Source organism: Aphelocoma coerulescens, chromosome 11 (assembly GCF_041296385.1).
Source record: "Aphelocoma coerulescens isolate FSJ_1873_10779 chromosome 11, UR_Acoe_1.0, whole genome shotgun sequence".
Lineage (NCBI taxonomy): Eukaryota > Metazoa > Chordata > Aves > Passeriformes > Corvidae > Aphelocoma > Aphelocoma coerulescens.
The window spans coordinates 1,213,987-1,237,920 of record NC_091025.1 but is presented as its reverse complement, the minus strand read 5'-3'; the positions used below and the strand labels follow the sequence as shown (position 1 = coordinate 1,237,920).

Here is a 23,934-nt window from a genome sequence, read left to right as displayed (position 1 = left end):
TCGCAGGGCAGGGGACAGGGTGAGACCATGGGGACCACGGACCCCGTCTGCATCCACACCCCCAACACACACTGGGGTGTTCATAGATTGTTTATTTAAACCCACAGAAGGGGATGGACACGGTTTGGGGAAAAAGAAGGCAAATAAGACGAACTTTAAAAAAAATCACCACTGAAACCAGAGAGAGAGACAGCCCGGGGAGAGGGACAGGGGCAGCTCCGGAGCCCCCGGTCCCACGGGGACACCGTGCAGGGAGCCAGGAGCCAGGTACAAATCTCCAGGGTCCCCCAGCTTCCCGCCAGGCCCATCGGGAGGTGGCACAAGATCCAGTGCTCTGCTGAAGACCAAAGCCGCCTCCTCCTCCTCGGTGGGGAGGAAGGCTCTGTGTCACCAGCCACACGCTCCAAGGCCACTGAACTCGGGAAAAATAACAGCGGGAAGTGTTTGTGCCGGGGAGGTGGCCCCCATGACATCCCCCAGAGGTCAAAGTTGCTCCTGGGAGACCCAAAGGAAACAGCGTTTCCTTCCGGGAGAGCTTCCAGCAATCCAGCAGCTCCGCGGTGCCGGGGATCGCGCGGGAGGGGCACAAACAGCTCCAGCCCCAGGCGAAGGTGACAAGGGACAAGTGGCGAGAGGGGACGCGGCGAGCAGCCCCCGCTCCCAGCCCGGCGCCAGCAGCGAGCGGACAGAGGATATCCAGGGATGAGGCACAGGGATAGAGAGGGAGCTGCTCCCGGGATGGTTCTGCATTCCCTGTCACACCCACCCAGCAGGGGGACATTTGGGGACGTGTCTGCAGCCACCACAGCTGCTGCAATCCGCTCCCAGTGCTGGACACGGGTCCTCACTGGTCCAAACTGGCAGCCAGGGCCGGGATAACCATTTCCAGCTGGCAGTGCCTGGGGAATGTGTGGATTGACACGCACAGGGCTGGGTGGGAGGGTGTTCCAAAGGACACTTCGTGGTACGGGGCTGGGGGTGTTGGCCCGGTGGGACGTGGAGCAGCAAAGGGCACAGGGACAGTGACAGCGGGGGAAGGGACGCCCTGGTGTCACCGCCCCTTCCTGCAAGGCACCGACCTCCCCAGATCCACAGCCGGGCACAGGGTCCTTCCCGCAGCGCCGCCGGACACTGGGAACCCCGTGGATTCTCCTGCTCCTCCCAAACAGCTCCCGAGGAACTCAGCCCACAGCTCAGCTCCGGGGCAGGGACAGGGAACAACAGAGGAGCTGGGGAGCAGCATCCCGAGACCAGGAAAGTCCCCTTAGTGTTCCATCAGCAGCAGGATGTGGGGCTCTGCCAGGCACCACCAGCAGCACCCCCTGAACGAAGCCCCACCCCAATCCAGCACAGCGTTCCTTGGCCACGGGAGTGGCTGCGTTCCCTCCTGCCGGGATTGCCACCTGCTCGGGGAAGGGCTGTCACCCCCACGAGAGTCCCGAGGCGGGGGGGTAATGGGGACGTGCTGCGGGGGGGCGGCAGGGCCGGGGCTGTGGGAGGGGGTCCCGGCTCCTCCGCCCGCGGCCGCTCCACCGGTGCCATCCACGGGAGAGCTCAGTTCCGCAGGGCAGCCAACCTGGAGGGGAGAGCAGCAGAAGGGAGTGAGGTCAGGGCAGCAGGAACAGCCACAGCTCGGGGGCAGCTGCAGCCAGTGTGTCCAGGGAACTCCTCTGCCAAGGAACCTCCTCGAAATCCTGCCCTGGAGCCGCAGCCACGGCGGCTGGGGGTGAACTCACACAGCTGAGGTGCTGTGGAGAACGGCTTCCCAACTCCTCCTTCTCTTCTGGTCCCTCTCCCCAGGCTGTCCCCATGCCACAGCCTCGGGGCTGTCCCCAGATGGCCCCGTGGTGGCTGTGTGGGAGCGGGGGCAGTTCCAGAGCTGTTGGCAGGGCAGTGCCAGGCCCTCCCTGAGCGGAGCAGCTGCACGAGGGTGAGTGTGGGGCTGGGGGGCCTGTCCTGCCCCTGCCCAGTACCAGGCCCACCCCCTCCCAAGGCCCAAAGTGGCCCCACAGTCTTGGGGACTTGCCCAAACACAACAGAGGGGGCTCATCTCCTTCCCTTCATGCCAGTGAAGGATCCTGGGAAGCACTGGAACTATCCAGGAATTGGGAGAGAACCAACCTCCGGGACAGCTGGTCCTCCTGGGAGCGGACAGAGCTCTCCCCCACGGCCGAGGCCCCCTCGGGCAGCTGGCTGAGCTGGTCCATGATCTCCAGCCCGTTCTCCTCGGCGATCTGGACGATCAGGCTGTCCACCTGCTCCTGCGGCGTGCTCAGCGTGGTGGCCGAGCTCATGGAGTCCTCCATGACCTGGGACAGACACAGCCCTGTCACCCTGCCCGGCCCAGGGATCCCATCCTCGTCCCACCCTCTCTCTCCTGGATGCCCGGCACTCACCGACGTGTGAACATCCAAATTCTGCACTTGCTGCTCGAATTTATCCATCACTGCCGACACCTTCTGCAGGTCCATGGAGCTCAGGGCCTTGTCCAGGGCCTTGGTCACCTGTGCCATGTTTTTCGTCACCTGCAAGAGGAGATTCCTTCAGGAATGCTCTGAGGGGTGCAGATGAATCCAAGCGCTGTCCTGACACCTCCCCGGGTAGGATGAACCTGTCTGAGACTGATGCCATGAAGATTTTTTGCCTTTTCTATCCCTGTTATACCTTTTTACAACTTCTGTACTCCTAGTACTTTTTGCCTACATTCTTGGACTTGTTTGTCAAGCTAAGAGACAAAACATTTTAGAAGCTTCGTATTTAGGGATCAGTGTGCCCCAGACCCCAAGGTCCTCTCCAGAACACATTCTGTAAACCAAGATAGAACCATCCAGGGGAAGGCTCCTTGGGGAGGGGGGCTCACTTGAGCCACTCATTGGGGAATCTTTGATAGATCTGCTAATTAGTGAGTATATAATATATACACACTATATATATATAGTATATATATAATGATATATATACCCGATCTTTGGGGTGGGCATTTGGCGGGGTGCATCTCGATGCGCATGACCTGGACGTGTACACCTAAGGATCCTTAAAATAAATACCAAGGTAAAATCCCTTTTCCCCTTCTAAGCGTGTACGACTCTTGATTTTAAGAGCAGGAAAAGGCATCAAGACCACCAGGAGCCTCGGAGGGGTCGCTGTGGGGGACGGGGCAGCCTGTGCTGCTTGGAGGCACTGAGAGGGGAAGCTTCATGTGGGGATGGAGCTCCCAAAGCCCCGCTGGAGGCTCTTACCCCCTTCATGGTGACGGCTGTCTGCACCTTGGAGGCCACGGCGTCCACCCGGGACGCCATCCGGAGCCAGTTGAGCCCCTCGTTCTTCTTGCGGATGGCATTCTCGGCATAAACCCGGGCACACTCCACGTTCTTCTGCTGCAGGGCCTGGCACACAGAGAACCCTCCCTCAGAGAACCCCCCACGGGTTCAGACTGGGGGCTCCCAGCAGGAAACAGCTCTCCCGTGACCCCAGAGCTGGGAATGCCCCAGAGTGGGAATAAACCCCCCTCGTGCTGCTGGATGTGCCACATTCCCCCGGCAGTGCAGGAGTGCAGGCTGGGCAGTGGATCTGCCCTTTTCTTGCTCCTGCATGGCAGGAGGAGGGAATTCCAGCTACCCCACACAGGCTGAGCACCGGCAGGATGAGCCCCACCCACCTTTTTGACTTTGGCTTGCTCGGCCTTGGAGTCCTTCTCGGCTTTCTTGGAGAGTTTCTCCAGCTGCTTTGCTGTGAACTGTGGAGAGAGGGACAGCACCGGGATACAGCGGGGCAGGGCCAGGGCCAGAGTCACGGAATGGTTTGGGTTGGTTTGGAAGGGACCTTAAAGATCACCCAGTGCCACCCCCTGCCATGGGCAGGGACACCTTCCACTGTCCCAGGTGGCTCCAAGCCTCATCCAGCCTGGCCTTGGACACTGCCAGGGATCCAGGGGCAGCCACAGCTGCTCTGGGCACCCTGTGCCAGGGCCTCCCTACCCTCCCAGGGAGGAATTCCTTCCCAATATCCCACCTAACCCTGCCCTCTGGCACTGGGAAGCCATTCCCTTTGTGCCACCGTGCCAGCGCCACTTGTCCCACCCCACCTCTCGCTAGCCATGGCTGCTCGACCCTCTGCCCGCGGCACCTCCGGTCCCCCCCGCACTCCGGGGCCTCCTCCTGTGACGGCCCCGCCGCCGGAGAAGCCCCGATGAGGCCGAGCCAGCGGGCGGAACCGACCCCGGCGCTCTCCCGGGACCGGCGATACGGGACGGAAAGGAGGCGGAAGGGCTTCCGCTGCCCTCACCTTCAGCTGGAAGAGCGTGTCTGGAAAGGAAGGAAAGCACAGTCTCAGCGACACCACCGGGACCGGGACCGGGAGACCGGGGACCCCGCCCACACGTTCCGGCCACCAGTCCTGGCTCCGATTCCCCACCCCCAGCCCCACCCTTCAGGACCCGCCCCAGCCCCGCCGGGAGGCCCCGGTACCGCCCAACCCCCCGGTACCGTCCATCCTGCCGGCCGCCGCTTCCGGGTGCCGCCGCCGCCGCTTCCGGGCTGCGCGCGCTGAGCCTCGCGAGAGACTCGCGGCCGGGGCGGGGAGGTCACGTGGTCAGCGGGAAGGCCTCGGGGGGCGTCGGTCGCGAAGGGGCGGGGCCACAGAGGGGAGGGGCGGGGCCAAACGGGGCGGGGCCGTGCGGGCGAGGTCGCTATTGGTCCCTCCCTAGCAACGGTTGCTCGGGGCTCAACGCGTGTGGGCGGGGCCTGGGGGCAGGCGGAGCCGGCGGGGATAATAGCGCGCGTGCGCGGGGCGGAACTCGCCATGGCCGACATGGCAGCGGCTGAGGCGGCACCGGCATCGGGACCGGCATCGGGACCGGCATCGGGACCGGCCGAACCAGAGCTGGAACCCCTGCGGCTGCGGAGACTGCGGGGCGACGGCTTCTTCGAGGTTCCGGCAGCCGATCGGGTGAGTGCAGCGGGTCCCCGGGGGTGTGAGAGGGCTCGGGGCCGGTGGGGGGGGCGTCCCCGGTGAGGAACCGTCGAGGCGGCACCGCCTGGACGCTGCTCTTTGGTTTCAGCTGGGACGGTGCCGCAGCGTGAAGGAGTTTGAGAAGCTGAACCGGATCGGAGAGGGCACGTACGGCATCGTGTGTGAGTGCGGGCAGTGCCTCCCGGGCGCGGGCGGCTCCCGGTGCGCTGCGGCCACGCGGGACCGGGAAGGGACCCCCAAGTTAATTCCGTTCCACCCCCTGCCATGGGTAGGGACGCTTTCCACTATCCCAGGCTGCTCCAAGCCCCGATGTCCAGCCTGGCCTTGGGCACTGCCAGGGATCCAGGGGCAGCCACAGCTGCTCTGGGCACCTTGTGCCAGGGCCTCCACACCCTCCCAGGGAAGAATTCCTTACCGATATCCCATCCATCCCTGCCCTCTGGCACTGGGAAGCCGTTCCCCCGTGTAGAATCCCAGCACGGGTCCCTGGGATCCCGGGGTGGGGAGGGGCCTGAAGCTCACCCAGTTCCACCCCTGCGGCTGGGCTGGGGGCCGAGGTGGGGTCGGGACGAAGCCAGGTGTGTGTCCTGGCGCCAACGCAGCCTGTGCTGCCCCCAGACCGTGCCCGGGACACGCTGACGGACGAGACAGTGGCACTGAAGAAAGTGCGGATGGACAACGAGAAAGATGGTAACGGAGGAGGGGGGGAGCAAGGGCTGCCCTGTCCTGGCTCTGGCTCCAGCCCGTTCCTGCAGCACGGCTGTTCCTCCCTCCCCCAGGAATGCCCATCAGCAGCCTGCGGGAGATCACCCTGCTCCTGCAGCTCCAGCACCCCAACATTGTGGAACTGAAGGAAGTGGTTGTGGGAAACCACCTGGAGAGGTGAGAGTCCCCTGTGTGTCCTCCCTCTGCCTTCCAGACCTCCTTGGAGCCCTGAGCCACCTCAGCAGACAAATCTGTCCTGGGGGAGGCTCTGACCTTGTCTTGTCTCCAACAGTATTTTCCTGGTGATGGGATACTGCGAGCAGGACCTGGCCAGTCTCCTGGAGAATATGCAGACGCCCTTCTCGGAGGCTCAGGTATGGGGTACAGCAGGATTTGGGTCCAGCACCCCTGAGAGGGTGCTGCCATTCCTGCCAAAATATGTGGGCACTGTGAGGGGCTCCCTAGACCTTGAGCTGGGGGATGCCAGGGATTCTGATGGAGCTTGATTCACTGATTCTCAGTGAACCCTCCAGGGACTTTCCAGGCTGGCTTTGGGGCTGGAGCAAACTGTCAGGGAAACAGAGCTGGGAGAAAATGCCCACCCAGAACCCCCTGGGAGGACACAGGGGTGGAGGGACTGCAGGACACCCCAGTGGGTTTGGCCTGTGGGGATTTGTCCAGCCAGTGCTGCTCCCGCAGCGGTCACAGTTCCTGTCCTCTGTCCCCAGGTGAAGTGCATCATTCTGCAGGTTCTCAAGGGCCTGCAGTACCTCCATGAGAACTACATCATCCACAGGTGGGAGCGGCAGGATGGAGCTGGGGGGGCAAAGGGGTGTCTGGGGACACTTCCCATGTGCTGGGAGCAAGCAGCACCATCAGGAGCAGCTCCGGGTGGGGGTTTGGTGCCCATCAGTGTGGGAGCACCAGCAGGGTAGGGAGGCCATGGAATGATGGGATTGGCTTCTCCCTGCGGTCTCTCACCTCCAGCTGCTCCATTTCCCACAGGGACCTGAAGGTTTCCAACCTGCTGATGACCGACAAAGGCTGTGTGAAGATAGGTGAGTCCCGGCACCTGCGTCCAGCTCCAGCCGTGCCCGGAGCTTAGAGCTGGGCTCCCTCCTGACTGCCTCTCTGTTGCAGCCGATTTCGGCCTGGCACGCACCTACGGGATGCCCCCCAAGCCCATGACCCCCAAAGTGGTGACTCTGTGGTGAGTGGTTGGTGCTGGGGCGGGTCCTCCCCGCGGGACGGGCTCGTGCTGGCTCTGCCACCAAGCGTCCCCTGTGCAGGTACCGCGCACCGGAGCTGCTGCTGGGGATGACGACCCAGACCACCAGCATCGACATGTGGTAAGCGGGGTGCTGAGGCTGCCTGGGTGGAGCTGGGGGCCTGCAAACTGCAGGGGGTCACTGGAGAGGCTCCTGTGCTCTGCAGGGCTGCTGGCTGCATCCTGGCCGAGCTGCTGGCACACAAACCGCTGCTGCCGGGCACCTCCGAGATCCACCAGATCGACCTCATCGTGCAGCTCTTGGGGACACCCAACGAGAACATCTGGCCAGTGAGAGCTCCCTGCCCATCTTCCCAGTCTTGTCTCCCTGGCTGCTCCCCTGGCCCCTCCTCACACGCAGTTTCCCCCAGGGGTTCTCCAAGCTGCCGCTGGCCACCCAGTACACCCTGCGCAAACAGCCCTACAACAACCTGAAGCACAGGTTCCCCTGGCTCTCAGAGGCTGGGCTGCGACTGCTCAACTTCCTCTTCATGTATGACCCCAAGAAAAGGTAAGAGCCAGGCAGGATGCAGGGTGGGTAGGGCAGCGAACCTGCCCTACACTTTCCCCCAGGCTGGGGTAGCCCCTTCCACTTGCCCTTGTGCCCCCCACAGGGCCACAGCCAAGGACTGCCTGGAGAGCTCCTACTTCAAGGAGAAGCCCTTGCGTAAGTACCCCCCGCGTCCTGGGGCAGGGCAGGACTGGGAGGCTTTGGGCCCTGCTGACACCTCTCTGTGCCCCACAGCCTGTGAGCCGGAGCTGATGCCCACCTTCCCACACCACCGCAACAAGCGGGCGGCCGGCACGGGGATGGAGAGCCAGGCCAAGCGCAGCAAGCCCTGAGCTGTACTATGGGAACAGGCACCATGTGTCCTGGCTGAGGTGGATTCCCTCAGCCCAACAGTCCTGGCCAGTGCCACGCGCTCCATCCGTTCCCAGGACGGCTCCCAAATCCATTTCCCCGTGCAGGATGGGGCAGGCTCCAGTCTGGGGCTGGGCAAGTGTGGCCCCAGGGCGGGGAGAGAGGAGAGATGGGGCCTGGGGATAGCCAGGCTTGGCAGGGTCGGTCCTGTCCCACAGGGGTCCTGGTTTGTGCTGTCTGTGGGGGGCAACCCCGACTTTGCCATCAATAGAAGTATCTGAATTGGCAACGGTAGGAGGGAGTGACCTCATCCTTTGGTGCCAGCAGGGTTGGGAGAAGCTGTGGCTCTGCTCTCCTTCCTCTGTCTCACCCATTCCTCCCTGGGGACAAGGATACCTCCATGCCAGCCCAGGTTCTGTCTACCTTTAAGTGGATCCCAGCTCCCACTCTCATGGGAGGTGGGAGCTGCTCCTGTAGGGTGATGTGCTGTCAGGTGTCACTGCAGACCCTGGACCAGGCATCTTGGTCCCCCGCACCAGGACAGAACAGCCCATGCTGAGGCAGCCACTTTACTGATGCACTGAATAATTTACAGCAGCAGTGCCTGGGCTGGAGCAGGGCCCAGGCACCGCTGTCTCGGGGGCTGATGAGTCCGGTGTCCTTGTGCCAAGCGGTGGCCATGCCCACCCCTTCCCGGCAGGCAGGCAGCAGCCGTGTTAGGAGCGGGGTGCAGAGCCCTCAGCCAGCAGCATGTCCAGCTCCGTGCGCTGCAGCCAGAGCCGCTGCTGCCGCTCCCCGCGCAGCTCCTGGCCGCGGTGCCGGCTGCGGCAGGCGCGGCCCGTGGCACAGCTGCCGGCGTGCAGCTGCCGGCAGGTGCTGCAGCAGTACGAGGGCAGCATGCCCCGGTGCAGGCACGAGTGCAGCTGGTAGCACGGCAGCTCTGGGGCGTCCTGGGGGCAATCCCGGTGCTCCCCCAGCACCTGGGGACTTGTGCCGGTCCCCACCAGCTCCTGCTCCGGGAAGAGGTGAGAGGAGGTGTCCGGATCAGCGCTGCCCATGGGTTCTGGCCCAAGCACACCATCACAGCGTCCCCAGCCCCTCTTGGGTACATCCTGAGGGTCCCTCCACAGCGCTGGGGGAGCTGTGTCCTTGCCCCCTGTGTCCTCGGGGCTGGCTGGCATCTCCTGGTAGAGATCCACGCTGTCCCCACAGTCGGCAGGTGCCCCGTGCTGCGTCCCCAGGTCCTGCAGCATCTCCAGGCGCCCCTTGACCCCCACGGCCCGATGCCGTGCCTCCAGCAGTTCCTCGGCGCGGGGCCGCGGCAGTCGCAGCGCCAGCTCCGCCAGGATCTCGCACTCCAGGCGGCAGGCAAGGAAGCCGACAGCGGCGGCGATCAGCGTGGGCCCCGGGGGCAGCCGGGCCACAGCCAAGCGGTGCCGGTCCTGCCACTCGTAGCCCAGTCGGCCCAAACTCCACAGCAGGTCGGCTTCGGGGAGCGCCGGGCGCAGCAGGTGCACGTAAGCACCGGAGTATGTCTGCAAGGAGAACGGGAGGCGTGGCTGGAGGTGTCTGGGTACACCCACGACATCCCCTTACCACCTTAGGGCCTCACCTGGATGGTGCCGAACTCCCGGCGCCACGGGAAGAGGTAGAGGTTGACGGCCGCCAGCTCCAGCAGCCGGAAGGCGCCGGCCAGGCCCTGCAGCGCCAGCCCGGTGTCGGGGTGGTCCCGCAGCCCCCGGGCCAGCAGTGCCAGGGCGTCCTCCTGCAGAGCCCCCAGCAGCGCCGGCTCCCGCTGCAGCCGCTGCCGCAGCCGCTCCGCCACGGCGGGGTCGGGGCAGGTCCCGGCGGGGCCGAGCTCCCGCTGCAGCGAGCGCCGGTACTCCTGGTGGAACTCCTGCCGGAACTCCTGCCCGTATTCCTGCCGGTGCTCCTGCCGCAGCGCCGAGCCTGCACACATGCTGGGGGTACAGCAGCGTGAGACCCCACCCTGGCAACCCAGGAGACCCCCAACGCTGGCACCCCCCTCCCAGACCTATGAAGATACCCCCCCCCCCCCAAAGCCTCAGCCCCGGAACTCCGCTCCCCCGAGGCCTCCCCGGTCCCGGTCCCCGTCCCCCCCCCGTGTCACTCCCCGGCCTTGGTTCCCCTTGTTCGGCCTCCCGGTGTTCCCACCCGCCCCTGGTTCCGCCCCGGTCCCGCTTTCCCCCCACCTGCCGGTCCGGCCGCTCGCGCTCCCCCCTCCGTTCCCCTTCCGCGCCCACCGGGCCGGAACGCACGTGCCGCCCGTGGCTCCGCCCCCGGGGACAGCGCCCCCTGCAGGGCGGGAGGACCCGGGGAGGGGGCGTCAGTACCTGCCCGGGGGTGTGGGGGTCCCGCGCCGCCCCCTCCTCACTGCAGGGACTCCACGTAGGACAGGGCGCTCTGCAGGGACGTCAGGCAGTACCCCTCCTCCCCGATCAGGTACCTGTGCCCACACGCATCACACTGTCACCAACGGGACACCACCACGGGCGCCAGGCTGCCACCGCTGGGACACCGGCACCACCGGGACGCCAACCCAGGCACCGCACGAGCACCGCACCGTCATGGCTGTGACACTGCCGTGACCAGGACACCAGCACACCACCACCCCTCAGCCCTGCGCTCCCAGGAGCTGCTGTTCCCACCCACCTCCTGCCCCGACAGCCCCGTCCCGGGAGGGTGACACTGTCCTGAGCCCAGGGCAGCCTGCATGGCCCAGCACCCCGGCACGTACCCCTCATGGATGAACTCCTCCAGGGCGGTGCACTCGGAGAGCAGCTGGGGCAACCCCGTCTGCAGCACCACGTAGGACAGGATGGGCAGCAGGTCATCCGCCCCGCTGTGGCAACAGGGACTCGTCAGCCATGGGGCACCCATAGGGACTGGTGCCCCAACACTGCACCGGCCGCAGCAGCCCCACACCTGCCCCATAGACCCCACGCTCCCTGTTCTGCTCTGTCTGGCCAAGGGACGTTGTTCCGTACTCACATGGCGGCCGTGGCGAGGCTCCGGGCGTCCCGGGTGCCGCAGTACTCCTCGGCACACTCGCAGATGCCACGCAGGGCTCGCACTGTGGCACAGGGCGCGCGTCAGGGTCACCGCCAGCCCCGGGCCCCCGCCCCGCGCCGCCACCGCCGCTCACCGATGCACTCCAGCTTCCTGCGGGGACAGGTCTCCAGCGGGATGAGGCGCAGGTCCTGCACGGCGGAGGCGTATGCGGGGCGGCCGGGGGTGGGCGGGAAGAGGCGTGAGGCCAGCCCCATGTCAGCGGGGCTGGCGCGCCGGTGCCGCTCCATGCTGCGCCCCAGGGCCGCCTCGCGGGGCTGCTGCACAGTCCTGAGGGCACAGAGGTGACAGGAGGGGTGCCAGGAAGGGAGCAGGGGGTCTCAGACCCTCCAAAGCGGGTCACGGTACCTGTAGAGGGCCAGGAGCGGGGCCCAGAGTGGGGGGAAGAAGGCCTCCTCCAGGCAGGCCAGGCACTGGTCCTTGCCGGCGGCAGTGCCGAGCCCCTCGAAGGCCAGCAGAGTCAGAGCCAGCAGCCTGTCTGGGAAGGGCAAGTCACAGAGCAAGCTGGGACCCCTGTCCTACCCACACTGGGACCCCCTATCCTGTCCATCCTGTGCCCCGAGTCATAACGGGGTGCAGGAGAGCCCACGGACAGCCCTCGTCCCTCACCAATGGCGTTGTGGATGTCCCTCACGACGCCCTTCAGCAGCTCCGGCAGTGCCGTGTCCTGCCCGGGGCCGGCCGGGGTCTCTGCGGGGGCCCAGCCCTCGGGGGACGCCAGGAACCGCTCCAGGTCCTCGAAGGAGCTTTCCCGGGGGGTCTCGGGGGGCTCGGCGGGCCCCGGGGTGCCGCTGTCGGCGAGGGGGGTGGTGGTGGACTGGCTGTGGCGCAGCGCGGCCGGGCCGTGCTCGGGCACCGAGAACATGCAGTGGAGGCTGCGGGACGCTCGCAGCCGGCGGCCCCCCGGCTCGGCGGGCAGCGAGGAGCCCCCGGCGTCCAGCGACAGGAAGGAGAGGCCCGAGGGGGAGGCGGGGGAAGCGTCGGCGGGGCCGCGGCTGACGGCGGGGTAGAGCCGGGCGTACACCGCACACTGCAGCCGCCGCAGCAGCTGCGTGATGGGGTGCTCGGGGCAGCTGTGGGCAGAGGGGTGGGGTGGGCAAGGGGCACCGGCAGCAGCCGCAGCCCCCTCGCTCTGGCAGGGCCGTGCCCACCCCGGCAGTACCTCAGGAGGCAGGAGAAGAGCCCTGACACCACTGAGAGATCCGCCGGGCTCCGCTTCAGCTGCGCCTTCCACTGCCTCGGCCAGTCCTGGGGAGTGTCCAGGGCTGGTCATGGGGAAGGTGCAGCACCCTGCCCCACGGCACAGCCTCCTGCCCCACGGCACAGCCTCCAGCCTGCCAGCAGCCCCTGGCACACACTCACATGGTCCTGCTCATACTCAAGGATGGCAGCGTAGAGTGCTCGCTGCTCCTGCTCCTCGGGGGTGAGGGCCACGCTGCTGGAGAACCTCCTGGGGACACCCCGGGCCAGTGAGCGCACTGCTGAGTGTCCCCACAGCGCAGGGTCCCTGTGGTGACATCCCCACTCACCGGTTGGCTGCCTCCTGCAGCCGCAGCCGCCGCTCCTCCATCTTGCGCTGCAGCTGGGCCAGGCACAGTTAAGGGTCCGGAGCCACCACCATGCTCACCCACTGCCCTTTGCCCTCCTCCATACCCCCAGCTGGGACCCCAGAGGCCTGCATGGGGTCAGTGACACCCAGGACAGGGCAGAGGCTCTGCTGGAGCTAGCTCTTGGAGCAATCCCGCTGGGAAGGATACGGTCTCCTCCCGGGCCTTGGCGATCACCAGGTTCTCCATCATCTGCCGCTGCAGGGACAGTGTCTGCAGAGCAGGAGGAGCGTTGGGAACATCCACCCACACCCCATGGCCAGCAGTGGGGAGTGGGGGATCCCCCAGGAACCCTCTCCCTGCCTGGCTGCCGGCTCTGTCTGCCTCCCAGCCCCTCCCCAGCCCCCCACTTGCCAGGGATGTCTTCTGCACAGCCTGGCTTGGGTTCAGCCGTGCCACCCGCGCCTCGTAGGCCGCCTTCAGCTTCTGGTTCTGCAGAGAGGCCTCCTCCAGCGGTGTCAGCTCCCTGTAGGAACAGCCTCAGCACTCGTGACAGGCCACAGGACATGTGCCAGGACCCCATCCTGCCCCATGACCCCCCAGGCGGGTATGGGGCCACTGCCAGTCCTTGTGTCCCAGTTCTTGCCAGACCCTGTGTCCCAAACCCCCAAGTTTGAACCCCCCCTGTCCCACCCACTGTGTTTGAGCCTCCCATGTCCCAGCCCCTGTATCCCAGTCCACATCAGCCCCCATGATCCACCCCTCTGTGTCTCAGCCCCATGTCCGAGTCCCCGTGTCCCAACTCCCATGCCCAAGCCCCCCGTACTTCCGTGCGCTCTGTGCCTCAGCGATCTGCAGCTTCTGGAAGATCTCCGGGGGCAGGAATGGCGAGAGCTTCCCCCCCTCATCTGAGCAGACCCGGCGGTGCCTGGGGAGGGGCGTGGGGCCCCCACCCCGCTCCTGTGCAGCCGGTTTCACCTGGGCTTTCCCTGGAGAGGGGGGCAGGACAGGTGGGCTGTGCCTCACCACCAGCCTGGCCCTGGGGGGGCACCCAGCTCCCCAAAACGGGACCCCCACCCCTCACTCACCCAGCGCCGCTGCGATGGATTTGACCCTCTCCAGGCACTGCTCCGCCAGCTTCAGCAGTTTCGGGGTGTCAGGGGTGACCCCCTCGCTGTCCTCTGTGGGGAGGGGGTGCTGTGGTCACTGCAGGACTTCCACCGACCCCATGGTTCCGCGGGGGGGGACAAGGGGTCCTGCCTTACCCGTCCCTGCTGCCTCCTCCTGCAGGGCCTGGGCGATGAGGGTGATGCTCTTCAGGTACTCCACGTAGGCCTCCTGCCAAAGGGGGGGCTGAGCAGGGACTCCCGGGGCTGGGGGAGCTCGGGAGCCCCCAGGGGGATCACAGGTCCCGGTCCCAACGGGAGCCGGGGGGAGTCCGGGGATGCGGGGCTAGTCCGGGGGTGCTGGGTCAGACCGGGGATGCAGCCCCGGGAGTAGGGCGTGAGTCCGGGAATGCGGGGGGAGCCCCGGGATGCGGCTGGGCCCCGGGATGCAGGATGAGACCGGCAGTGCAGCCCCGCGGCTGGGGGCGAGACCGGGGGACGCACCCCGGCGATGCGGGGGGAGCCCAGGGATGCAGGAAAAGCCGGGGATGCAAAAGGAGCACAGGGATACAGGAGAAGGCCGGGGATGCAGCCGCGGGGATGGGGGGTTGAGCCCGGGGGCGCGGGGGGAGCCCCGGGGGTGCAGTCCCGGGGATGCGGCGGAGCCCGGGGGTCCCTCCCCGGCCGTGCCCGCGCTCACCCTGGTCCGCCCGGCGCTGTCCATGCCCAGGGCGCCGCTCGCCGCCCTCATGGCTCCCTGCAGCCCGCGGGCCCCCCGGCCCGGCGCGGGCCCCTCGCCGGCCCCCGGCGCGGCCATGGCCGCGGGGCCGCCCGGAACGGCGCGCTGGGGCCGCGGGCCCGCCCGGAGCGCGGCGGGACGGACCGGGCGCGGCGGGTCCCCCCGGCCGGCGGGGGCGCTGCGGGCGGGCGGAGCCGCCGGGCCCGGCGGGGACGATGAAGCGCGATCGGCGCGGGCGGTTCCTGGCGGCCCCGGGCGGCCCCCGGGCCCCCCCCGCGCCCCGCCGGACCCCCGGCACGGCCGCCCGCGGCACCGAGCCCGCCGAGCCCCCCGCGGCCGCAGCCTGCGCACCGGAGGCAGGTGAGGCCCGAGCGCGGGGACCGGGGCGGGGGGAGCGGGGAACCGGCCGGAGCCGCTGCGGGGCCGCCGGCGGGACCGGCCGCCACCGGGACGGGCTGCGAGGACCGGGTATGGGCGAGCCCTTGGTGTGGCGGGGTTCCCTCCGCACTGCCGGGGTCTGACCCCCCGTCCCGGGGCTCGGTGCCGAGCGGGGGCAGGTCAGAACCGGCCCGTTTGTGTGGGGTTTCTTCCCCCCTGTAACACCGAACATCCCGGTGCCGGTAACGGCAAAGCAAGGAGGAATTCGGCACACGGGGAGGGAGAGCGGGGGAACCTCCCGGTATCTCGGGGTGCTGGTGCTCGGCCACCGCCTGCTCCGGTTTGGGGGTGACCGGGACCCTCCCTCCGTCACGGTTTGAGTGTGGTCAGGACCCTCCCGCCATCCTGTTTGGGGGTGACTGGGACCTTCCTGCCATCCCGCTTTGGGGCGGCTGATATCCGCGCGTGTTGCAGCTGGGGCAGGAGATAAGCGGGATCTCCAGCGGCTCCCTTGGGTGCTGTGACACCGGCGCTGCCCCGGGGACGGCGGGTGGCTCACGGGGCACTCACAAACGGGGGCTCCGGCCCCCCCAAGACACTCCCCCAGCAGCTGCTGCCCTGTCCCACCACTGTCACCACCACTGTTACCACCCCCGCGGGCTGTGGTGAGACCCCCAGGGCTCGGAGCACGGCTGGGCTGGATCAGGGCCGGGAGGAGGCCGTGCTTAGGGTTCCCTTCACACTGCTGGGGTGCAGTGGAGGGATGGAAATCATTCCACGGAGTGGGAACGCCACAGGGCAGTGAACTGGATGACACTTTTCATCCTGCCCTGCTGTTCCGGGCTGGGAGCTGCATGTCCCCAGCTGCTGCCCCACTCCAGGGTGCTACTGGGGAGCTGAGGAATGGGACAGCCAGCACTGGAGCAGCCAAGGGACACAATGCCAGCTGTAAATACTTGGGAGATAAACACCGGGGAAGGGGAAGAACTGCTGAAACCAAAGGATGGCATTGGCAGAGCCCTGGGAACACCACAGCAGAGAGGAGGCTCTGCCACTGGGACAGTGGGGCCAGAAAGGGTGATTTTGGGTCAGCTGGTGTCAGAAGGGTCTTCTCCTGCCTGGATTTTCCTGGATTGCTTTGCTGAAGGCAGGGCTGTGGAGGCAGCGGGGATGAAGGGAAGGGGAGCACCTTTGGGTGGATCAGTGCCATTCCTCAGCAGCTGCGCTCGGTCCTCCTCGGCAGGAATCGGCAGAGCCCTGAGCACCGGCTACTGCCGCCTGTGCCACGGGAAGTTCTCCTCGCGGAGCCTGCGCAATGCCTTCGGGAAGGTGCCCGTGCTGGGGGAGAACTTGGAGAAGCAGCGGCGCGTGGACCAGGTGTTCTTCGCCGACTTCCAGCGGCTGGTGGGCGTGGCGGTGCGGCAGGACCCCGCGCTGCCACAGTTCGTCTGCAAGAAATGCCATGCCCAGTTCTACAAGTGCCGCAGCGTCCTCCGGACCTTCATCCAGAGGGTGAATGCCTCGCCCACGGGCCACGCCAAGTCCAAAGGAAAGTACGTGGCCTTTCTTGCCTCCTGGGAGCAGCACGGTGCCGCGTGTTGCCGCGTGGTCCCTCCATGACCCTCAAATCCCACTGTGCCACTCTGGTTTTTGCAGGAGCAGCGGGGTTGAGGCGCAGCCGGGTATGGAAGGAGGTGCCTCCTGCCTGGGTGAGTGCTCACTCCCCTTTTCCTTCTGCCACGCCACCAGTGGAGGGCTGGGGTTGATGGGTGGTGAGAAGTGACCACATGCAGGAGGGTTCTGGTGTCCTTCAATATGTCTGGTTATGGTTCTCCTTCCTCCCTCTGGCTTCCCAGGAGAATTTTCACCTTCCTGAACTGGGCCAGATAGGCACAGGCTCACCTCGGGGTGGGAAGAGGAGGCAGAGCAGATTTGGGTGGCAGTGCCAGGCCTGTCCCAGCTGCTGTCAGGCACTGGGGACAATTGGAAATACCCTGTGAAGTGAATGATGGAGGGAGGTGGTGGAGTCGCTCTCCCTGGAAGTGTTTAAGGAAAGACTGGATGTGACACTCAGTGCTCTGGTCAGGCTGGCAGGGTGGTGTTTGGTCACAGGTTGGACTCGGGGATCTCAGAGGACTTCTCCAACCTCAGTGGTTCTGTGATCCTGGCAGGCGCTGGGGCTGCCCCACTCCAGCCCTCTGGGTGCAGCCCCTTGGGGTGGCTCCCACCTGCCTTTCTGGGGCAGCCCTGAGGGGAGCAGATCCACATGCCCGTCCCCCCCCGTGCCCAGGCCTGACTGTGCTGCCTCTCCCCTGGCCAGTTGACTTGATCACGTCCAGCCCGCAGTGCCTGCACAGCCTGGTGACGTGGACGCACACGCACGCCGGGAGCTGCGACTCGGTGCCCGGGCTGCGGAGCGTGCTCTCCTCCGAGTACTGCGGCATCATCCGCGCCGTCTGGGGCTGCGGGGACGGCCACGACTACGTCATGGACACGGACTCGGACTGCAGCTCCGTGCTGCTCGACAACGCCCTGTCCGTCAAACGGGAGTGGAGCAAGGGCACGGCGCAGCAGCGCTTGACTGACAACGGGGCCGGGGCGGACAATGCCGAGGCTGTTCCTGCTCCCAAAGCCCAGCATGCTCCAGTAAGGACAGCTCCTTGCCAGCAGCCCGCCAACAAAGGGACCACGGCGGTGCCACTGAATGTGGAGAACGAGCCGCCGCAGGACAGAGACCCGTCTCCCTCGCAGCTGGACAGCACGGCCTCCGTCCGGGAGCAGGCCCTGCTGCAGCCCGTCTCCCCGCTGAGCACTGCCACAGGTAAGGGGTTTGCTTCCTGATCTCCCTCCTGGCCTCAGGGGAAGGACAGGGAGCTGGAGAGGTGGCCCAGGGAGCAACAAGGGGCTGGGCCCTCTCCCTGGAGACTGCTGTTCCTCAAGGAGGGCACAGATCCTTCTGGGAAGTGCTCAGCGATTGGCCTCTGATCAGGGAGGAGGGCGCTAAGCCATGCAGAAGGGACAGAGGAACACGGGGGACACCCTGCTGGCTCTGTGTGCTGTTCCCCTTCTGATAGAGGGGAGACCCTGCTGCCGTGCTCTTTCCAGAGGTACAGGATGGTCACTGGTTCCCCAGCACTGTTTGCTGGATGTTTCTTTCAGCTTGACCCTGAAGTTGGGTATCCCTGCTCAGCTGATGCTGAATCCCAGGAGCCCCTTCTGTCCCTAAAGGAAAACTGCTGGGTGAACTGCCCCAAACGCCACTTCCAGAAGTGAGGAATTAACACCCATTTTGAGTTGCAGAAGGGGGGCTGTGCTTAGCTCCTACACCCACAGGAGATGTCCGCTGCTGGACACAGGAATGGCAGCTGGGACTTGCGTGGGGACAAGTCTTGTCAGTTATGGGTGTCACAGGAGGAACCAAAAGCTGCTCCTGGGAGCTGCAGGGTCAAGGCGGAGCACAGGGAGAGCCATTTCTGGGCAGAGGGGACAGTTTGGTTTAAACAATCATTGATTGCCACGGAGCACGTGTTCCCCACGGTGTGACCACGCAAGTGCACCCGGAGCAGTCGGCTCCTCCTCGGCCGACGTGGGTCTGCTGCTTTTCCTTGTAACGCACCGTGTTCTCCTTCATTCCCTAGGACAGTTGAGTGGGAAGCAGGTTCTGTCTGCAACGTCGGATGAGCGGGTAAAAGACGAGTTCAGTGACCTTTCTGAGGGGTGAGAGAAGAGTGGGTTTAAAATAGCCTAAATGTCTTCTTTGCCAGTGTGAACTCCCCAACCCAGAGAGCTCTTTCTCCACCAGCGTGGGGGCTCGGAGCGGTGGCTCTGCCGCAGCCATCGTGGAGCTCGTGGCACTGAGGCTCTGAGCTCCCTCCTCTGCTCTGGGGGGTTTGCACACACGTGTGCTCCGTGCTTGTCGGCTGCTTCCAGCAATCCTGGCCCTGTTTTGTCCCCTCTCCGCGCTGGGGAAGGAGCCGTGCTGGGAGATGCTGCTCCAGCCCCATAACCCCCGGGCAGTTCCCGCTGGGGCTGCGGGAGAGCAGTGGGAGTGGGAATGCAGGCACGGGGTGGCACGAGGGGAAACCACCCCGTTTGCTCCCAGGGAAGCGGGAGCGGGAGGGACCTGGCAGCTCCATGGTCTGCTGTGAGCAAGGATTTGGCTCAGTCCAACACAGGTGTTTGGAATGGGGCTGTAAATACACAAGTTCAGGCGTTCCGAGTCTAAAGGGCCAAGTGCAGAGTGACTCCAGTGTCAGCTGAGCCTGTCAGCTGTCACATTAAAAGGGCTGCAACAATTTATTGCCTATTTCCTGTCTTCAGGAATTAATTGCTTCTTGTATGGCTTAAGGCCTAAAAGGAGGAAAAAGAAAAATCCGAATGTGGCTGTTACATTTGAGGGAACACAGAATGACCTGCAGCTTCATTAACCTGCGCCAGACAATTACGCGACGTTCTTGCTCCACAAAATTCCTTTTCCCAGTAGAGGAAGCGGCAACCACATCCCTCACCCATGAATAGATCCTTTCAGTAACAGCCGTTTTTTTGTTCTCCTGACAGTGGTTTGATTATTCTTGCAGAGTTTTAGCCCTAAAAGGTCCTGATTTGGGTCTTTGCTGGGTTCACCGGCGCTGTGTTTGCCCTGGGAGAGGACGGGGAGGAGAACACGTGGAGCGGCCGCCGTGCTGTGCTGCGGGGGAGATGGATGTGCTGGGAATGGGGAACTGCTGGTGCCGAGGGTCAGCCCGAGGTCACGTTGGTAAAGGGCAACTTCTCTCTCTCAGGGACTTCTTGAGCGATGATGAAAGCGAGAAGAGAAACGTGCAATCTTCAGATGACTCCTTCGAGCCTTACCCCGAGAAGAAGTAAGGGGCTCTCAGGGTGGGTGGGGGGCGGGTGCCCACCCCCACAGGGCCAACATGTCTTTCCTTGTGGCTCTGTTCCCTACACATTCCTGCCTGGGGGCCACGGAGATGCCCCCAAGCTCCCCACTGGGTTAAAGCTGGGCCGCATCCCTCATCCCCAGCCTGGCACAGCCACAGCCCAGCTCATGTGCCTGCGGCTGTGTGTGCTCCTGCTCTGCCAAGTCATAGTCAGCTGTAACAACTGGGGACACTTAGGTGGGTCTAAAACCAAGATCAAGTCTTAAACCACTGTCCTGGTTCTTTCTTGAAGGGTTTCTGGCAAGAAAAGTGACAATAAAGAAGCAAAGAAGGTGGAAGAGCCCAAAATAAGGAAGAAGCCAGGGCCTAAGCCAGGCTGGAAAAAAAAAATCAAATGTGAACGGTAAGGAGAGGGTCTGGCAGGGCTGGGCTGGGCTGCAGCCCCACGCCCACACCACCTCACACACCTCTGCTTGCAGGGAGGAGCTGCCCACCATCTACAAGTGTCCTTACCAGGGCTGCACCGCTGTCTACAGAGGGGCCGATGGCATGAAGGTGAGCTCGGGCTCTGCTCCTGTCCCACACCGGTGGCTCCCAGTACTCTGGAGCCACTTCCATGTGAGCAGAGGATCCCTGATGGGTTTAATTCCCCGCCCTGCACTACAGGAGGCAGTCAGTCACTAAAAGCAGCCTGCTGGGAGTCCTGGCCTTTTCCAGTCTGCTCCGGCTCTCCCTGTTCCTCCTGTCCTAAGAAGCCTGCCACTGGCTCACTGCCCTTGGAACAGGCTCCACGATGTCCGGCTAAAGCCCCTGCTGCCAGGGGTAGATCGGAAGGCAAATCCTGGTTTTTCACGTGGTGGCCTCGGTGTTCAGGGATCCAGTTTGTTCCCTGACAGAAGCTCTGTCCTTGCTTTGCAGAAACACATCAAAGAGCACCACGAGGAGGTGCGGGAGAGGCCCTGCCCTCACCCTGGCTGCAACAAGGTGTTCATGATCGACCGGTACCTGCAGCGGCACGTCAAGCTCATCCACACAGGTGTGTGCCAGCAGGTGACAGGTCACAGACGCCCAGCACCTCGTGGCACCACAGTTAGAGGTGCTGAGGCTCTGGGCGGGGGCGGCACCCCATGTGGGCCTGGGAATGGAACAAGGGGGACACAGAGGAACGCAAGGCAGGGGAGGGGTTCAGACTCCCGCAGGGAGCGTGGGCAGCTGCGTGTGCGGGGCACATTCCAGGAATGCAGCAGAATCCATGCCTCTCTCCTGTTGCTCGTGGCAGAGGTACGGAACTATATCTGTGATGAGTGTGGGCAGACCTTCAAGCAACGCAAACACCTCTCGGTCCATCAGATGCGGCACTCGGGAGCGAAGCCCCTGCAGTAAGTGATTCCAATGGGGAGCAAAGAGATCAGTCACTGACCCTGGCACAGTAATTCTGGGATACAAACCCTTCCTGGAGCTGGCAGCATCCTGGCTGGATCACTTTAAACGGAATGAATGAGGAGAGGGTCATGGAGCACCTCTGCTGTGAGGAAAGGCTGGGAGTGATGGGTGGGTTCAGCCTGGAGAAGATTCCAGGGAGACCTCAGAGTCACTTCCAGGGCCTAAAGGGGCTCCAGGAGAGTTGCAGAGGGACTTGGGACAAGGTCCTGGAGTAACAGGACAAGGTGGAATGGCTTCCCACTGCCAGGGGGCAGGGATGGATGGGATGTTGGAAAGATATTCATTCCCGTGAGGATGGTGAGGCCCTGGCACAGGTTGTGGACTCCCCATCCCTGGAAGTGTCCAAGGCCAGGTTGGACAGCGCTTGGAGCAATGTGGGATAGTGTGAGGTGTCCCTGCCCATGGCAGGGGGTGGGATGGGATGAGCTTTAAGGTCCCTTCCAACCCAAACCATTGCAGGATTCTGTGATTGAATGAAATGTCCATCCCCAACGCCTGCTCCAGCCCCAGCGCTCCCCCCTGGGCTGAACGAGGCAGCACCAGGCTGGTGCTGAGCCCCCTTTGCCTTCGGCAGGTGTGAGATCTGTGGGTTCCAGTGCCGCCAGCGCGCGTCCCTCAAGTACCACATGACCAAACACAAAGCAGAGGCGGAGCTGGAGTTCGCCTGCGACCAGTGCGGGAAGCGCTTTGAGAAGGCCCATAACCTCAACGTCCACATGTCCATGGTGCACCCTCTGACCCAGACTCAGGACAAAGCCAAGCCGCTGGAGCCAGAGCCCATCCTCCTCCTCACTACTTCAGGGACTGCGGAAGGCCAGGCGGTGAAGCCAGAAGTGACTGCACAGCCTGAGCCCACCTGAGGGGCAGGGGACGCGTGCCCAGCCCAGCCCAGCCCCGTAGAAGCCGTATGGCAGTGGAGATTTTTAATCTACGTTTTAGTCTCCCAAAGAACTCCGTGGAATTAGCTTCAGCTTGCTCAGAAAAGGCTTGTTCTCATGCAGTGGTTTCCATGCTCACATCTGATTCAGCAGTGTTGTACTAAGAGTGTCTAATCCCAGGGGAGGGGACGTTGGCAGCACCCCTTCGTGTCCCCAGCCCCAAGCACACGTTGTAGAAACCAAGTTGGCCACGACTGTTCCCTGCCTGCACAGAGGTGCCCTCGGGGGCTCAAGGGGGACAGAGGACAGTGGGACAACTTTCAGGAGACATTTTGTTTTGGAAAAAAAAAGAAAAAAAAAAAACCAACATAATTATGATTCCCAAAGCAAGTCTAAACTGAAAATTTGTAACCTACTTTTTATTGTAACAAGAGCTTCATGGTTATGCTTGTAATAAATTATTTACAAAGTAATTTGAAAAAAACGGCCCAGGTGAGAAAGGTGGCTCCTTGTGCTGGGTGTAATGGGGGTGTTGGGCTGGGTGTGTTCCTCAGAACAGTTCCAGCTCTTCCTCCAACTCCATGTCCACAGCAGGCCGTGAGAAGTGCAGGAGGGTGGCTCCCAGCTCCGGGTCAAGTTCTTCACAGCTGCTCAGGAGCTGGGGAGAGGGCAGGGAGCCGGTTTAGATCTGCTCGTGCTTCCTCAAAGCTTCAGTTCCAGCTACACCGGAGCATTTTGCTGCCTCTCAGCCAAGCACAGGCAGAGGAGGGGGGAAACTTCCACTCCTGCCCTTGGCTGTGCCTGACACTTCCCTCAGCCCAAGCGGGAATGACCGCAGGAGGGCAGGGTTTGGTGGGCTGGGCACGGTGGAGGATGTGGCCATGGCACCGGCTGAGCACCAGGTGTCCCCCTGCTCCCAGCTGCGTTAGGGAAGCGGGATCAGTGCCCGAGGGAGCCGCAGCAGCACTCCCAGCTCACACACCGGGAGAAAAGGGAGAACGCCTGCACGTACCGGCTGCGTGCTCCCAAAGCTCCGGGCAGGGCAGTGGGGGATGGCTCCCAGCAGGAACCGCCGGGCTGCAGAGATCAGCTCCAAGGGATCCTGCACGACATGGGAGAGACACGGCCATGGGTGCCCAGGAAAACGTCACCCTCAGCACAGTCCCTACTCCAGAAGAAAAGCAGGAGCCACAACCCCACCCCTGAGGCTGTCACAGCTCAGAGGGCAGGGGGTGTTTGGGGTTTGGAAGCACCCCAGGGCCTCCTGCCAGCAAAGGCACCTGCATGAGCTCTCTCTGCTCTGCACAGGAAGGTGGGAACAAGAGGGATGCTGCAAGTGCTGCAGGGGAAGAGCTAAAGAATAGGAGCAGTTACAAGAGGTTTTAAGCTGAAAAGGGGTAGATTTAGACTGGATATTAGGAAGACATTTTTACTTGTGAGTGTGGGCAGGCCCTGGCACAGGGTGCCCAGAGAAGCTGTGGCTGCCCCTGGATCCCTGGCAGTGCCCAAGGCCAGGTTGGACAGTGCTTGGAGCACCTTGGGCTTGTGGAAGGTGTCCCTGCCCATGGCAGGGGGTGGGACAGGATGAGCTTTAAGGTCATTTCCAATCCAAACCATTCTGGGTCTGTGATAGAAGAAAAGAGTCCAAGCATTGCTTACGTGCTCTGTGGGGTCTTGATTAGACTGTGGCAGGACTTGCCCTTCCACGAAGAGCTGGAGCAGCTGGATGTACAGCTGCAGTGCCACGCCGAGGAAGGTCGGATCCCTCTGGATCAGCTCCCGGTGGAAGCAGGGGGTGAGGCTGGAGGAGGTCACACAGAGCCTCTGTTAGCTCTGGGTCCATGGGACACACACAGGCACAAGGCAAACTACAGCTGCTGCTCTGCCCTGTGTCATTTGAGTCCCATTGTGTGCAGGGCCACCCCAGGAAGCGAAGGTGGCTCCAAAAATCTTGTGTTTGGAGCACAAGGCTGAAGGAAAACTTCTAGCTAAGTTCTTTACCAAAAGACACAGGGCTCCTTAAACAGCATCGTGCTCGGATGGGGGATCCTCTCCTGTGCAGCTCAGC

The 23,934-nt window shown here is 63.9% G+C and overlaps 6 protein-coding genes across 8 annotated transcripts in view; 2 read left to right on the top strand and 4 right to left on the bottom strand.

Annotated features, from left to right (window-relative positions):
• Positions 1-72: 72 nt before the first annotated feature.
• Positions 73-4,571, bottom strand: CHMP1A (charged multivesicular body protein 1A). The gene is made up of 7 exons (XM_069027020.1): positions 4,485-4,571; positions 4,285-4,304; positions 3,659-3,736; positions 3,240-3,386; positions 2,397-2,525; positions 2,122-2,309; positions 73-1,576 (listed from the first exon to the last, which is right to left on the bottom strand). Exons 1-7 carry the CDS (start codon positions 4,489-4,491, stop codon positions 1,555-1,557), a joined length of 591 nt encoding a protein of 196 aa, XP_068883121.1. The 5' UTR covers positions 4,492-4,571; the 3' UTR covers positions 73-1,554.
• Positions 4,572-4,800: 229 nt separating this feature from the next.
• Positions 4,801-8,099, top strand: CDK10 (cyclin dependent kinase 10). Its single transcript, XM_069026719.1, has 13 exons — positions 4,801-4,947; positions 5,060-5,132; positions 5,590-5,661; positions 5,751-5,853; positions 5,969-6,050; positions 6,405-6,472; positions 6,682-6,734; positions 6,817-6,886; positions 6,966-7,025; positions 7,111-7,234; positions 7,315-7,454; positions 7,558-7,610; positions 7,689-8,099. Exons 1-13 carry the CDS (start codon positions 4,801-4,803, stop codon positions 7,784-7,786), a joined length of 1,143 nt encoding a protein of 380 aa, XP_068882820.1. The 3' UTR covers positions 7,787-8,099.
• Positions 8,100-8,521: 422 nt separating this feature from the next.
• Positions 8,522-9,765, bottom strand: SPATA2L (spermatogenesis associated 2 like). The gene is made up of 2 exons (XM_069027264.1): positions 9,418-9,765; positions 8,522-9,340 (listed from the first exon to the last, which is right to left on the bottom strand). Exons 1-2 carry the CDS (start codon positions 9,763-9,765, stop codon positions 8,522-8,524), a joined length of 1,167 nt encoding a protein of 388 aa, XP_068883365.1.
• Positions 9,709-14,365, bottom strand: VPS9D1 (VPS9 domain containing 1). The gene is made up of 16 exons (XM_069026575.1): positions 14,249-14,365; positions 13,708-13,780; positions 13,531-13,623; positions 13,269-13,431; positions 12,857-12,968; positions 12,653-12,715; positions 12,425-12,477; positions 12,258-12,345; positions 12,058-12,143; positions 11,505-11,968; positions 11,244-11,373; positions 10,972-11,165; positions 10,818-10,899; positions 10,564-10,668; positions 10,160-10,272; positions 9,709-9,766 (listed from the first exon to the last, which is right to left on the bottom strand). The coding sequence occupies exons 1-15, from the start codon at positions 14,363-14,365 to the stop codon at positions 10,197-10,199; spliced, it is 1,899 nt and encodes a 632-aa protein (XP_068882676.1). The 3' UTR covers positions 9,709-9,766; positions 10,160-10,196.
• Positions 14,366-14,502: 137 nt separating this feature from the next.
• On the top strand, positions 14,503-22,323 carry ZNF276 (zinc finger protein 276). 2 transcript variants are annotated; one of them, XM_069026574.1, is made up of 11 exons: positions 14,503-14,647; positions 15,909-16,218; positions 16,322-16,374; positions 16,986-17,486; positions 18,304-18,382; positions 19,447-19,527; positions 19,838-19,948; positions 20,025-20,100; positions 20,464-20,581; positions 20,825-20,924; positions 21,563-22,323. In XM_069026574.1, exons 1-11 carry the CDS (start codon positions 14,503-14,505, stop codon positions 21,846-21,848), a joined length of 1,860 nt encoding a protein of 619 aa, XP_068882675.1. In that variant the 3' UTR covers positions 21,849-22,323. The 2 variants fall into 2 exon arrangements, with proteins under 2 accessions (XP_068882675.1, XP_068882674.1); XM_069026573.1 differs by lacking the exon at positions 14,503-14,647 and having other exon boundaries at positions 15,569-16,218.
• FANCA (FA complementation group A) overlaps positions 22,319-23,934 on the bottom strand; it is a 32,612-nt gene continuing 30,996 nt past the window's right edge. For both annotated transcript variants that reach the window (XM_069026569.1, XM_069026570.1), the window contains exons 41-43: positions 23,526-23,667; positions 22,879-22,968; positions 22,319-22,524 (exon numbers count right to left, since the gene is read on the bottom strand). In XM_069026569.1, coding sequence (XP_068882670.1) covers positions 22,417-22,524; positions 22,879-22,968; positions 23,526-23,667 — 340 coding nt within the window. In that variant the 3' untranslated portion in view covers positions 22,319-22,416. The remainder of the gene's footprint in view (positions 22,525-22,878; positions 22,969-23,525; positions 23,668-23,934) is intronic.

Bases quoted from the DNA above. Each gene is read 5' to 3' on its own strand.
- ZNF276 (XM_069026573.1), top strand. From the start codon at position 15,569: ATGGGACAGCCAGCACTGGAGCAGCCAAGGGACACAATGCCAGCTGTA. The intron at 18,383-19,446 runs GTGAGAGAAGAG...TCTCTCTCTCAG, and splicing joins TTCAGTGACCTTTCTGAGGG to GGACTTCTTGAGCGATGATG. The intron at 20,925-21,562 runs GTAAGTGATTCC...TGCCTTCGGCAG, and splicing joins TCGGGAGCGAAGCCCCTGCA to GTGTGAGATCTGTGGGTTCC.
- CHMP1A (XM_069027020.1), bottom strand. The intron at 3,737-4,284 runs GTGAGGGCAGCG...CTCTCTCCACAG, and splicing joins ACACGCTCTTCCAGCTGAAG to TTCACAGCAAAGCAGCTGGA. The intron at 3,387-3,658 runs GTGGGTGGGGCT...TCTGTGTGCCAG, and splicing joins AGCAAGCCAAAGTCAAAAAG to GCCCTGCAGCAGAAGAACGT.
- SPATA2L (XM_069027264.1), bottom strand. From the start codon at position 9,765: ATGTGTGCAGGCTCGGCGCTGCGGCAGGAGCACCGGCAGGAATACGGG. The intron at 9,341-9,417 runs GTGAGGCCCTAA...TTCTCCTTGCAG, and splicing joins GGGAGTTCGGCACCATCCAG to ACATACTCCGGTGCTTACGT.
- CDK10 (XM_069026719.1), top strand. From the start codon at position 4,801: ATGGCCGACATGGCAGCGGCTGAGGCGGCACCGGCATCGGGACCGGCA. The intron at 6,473-6,681 runs GTGGGAGCGGCA...CATTTCCCACAG, and splicing joins GAGAACTACATCATCCACAG to GGACCTGAAGGTTTCCAACC. The intron at 7,235-7,314 runs GTGAGAGCTCCC...AGTTTCCCCCAG, and splicing joins CCAACGAGAACATCTGGCCA to GGGTTCTCCAAGCTGCCGCT.
- VPS9D1 (XM_069026575.1), bottom strand. From the start codon at position 14,365: ATGGCCGCGCCGGGGGCCGGCGAGGGGCCCGCGCCGGGCCGGGGGGCC. The intron at 13,781-14,248 runs GTGAGCGCGGGC...CCCCTTTGGCAG, and splicing joins ACAGCGCCGGGCGGACCAGG to GAGGCCTACGTGGAGTACCT. The intron at 12,478-12,652 runs GTATCCTTCCCA...TGCCTGGCCCAG, and splicing joins CCAAGGCCCGGGAGGAGACC to CTGCAGCGCAAGATGGAGGA.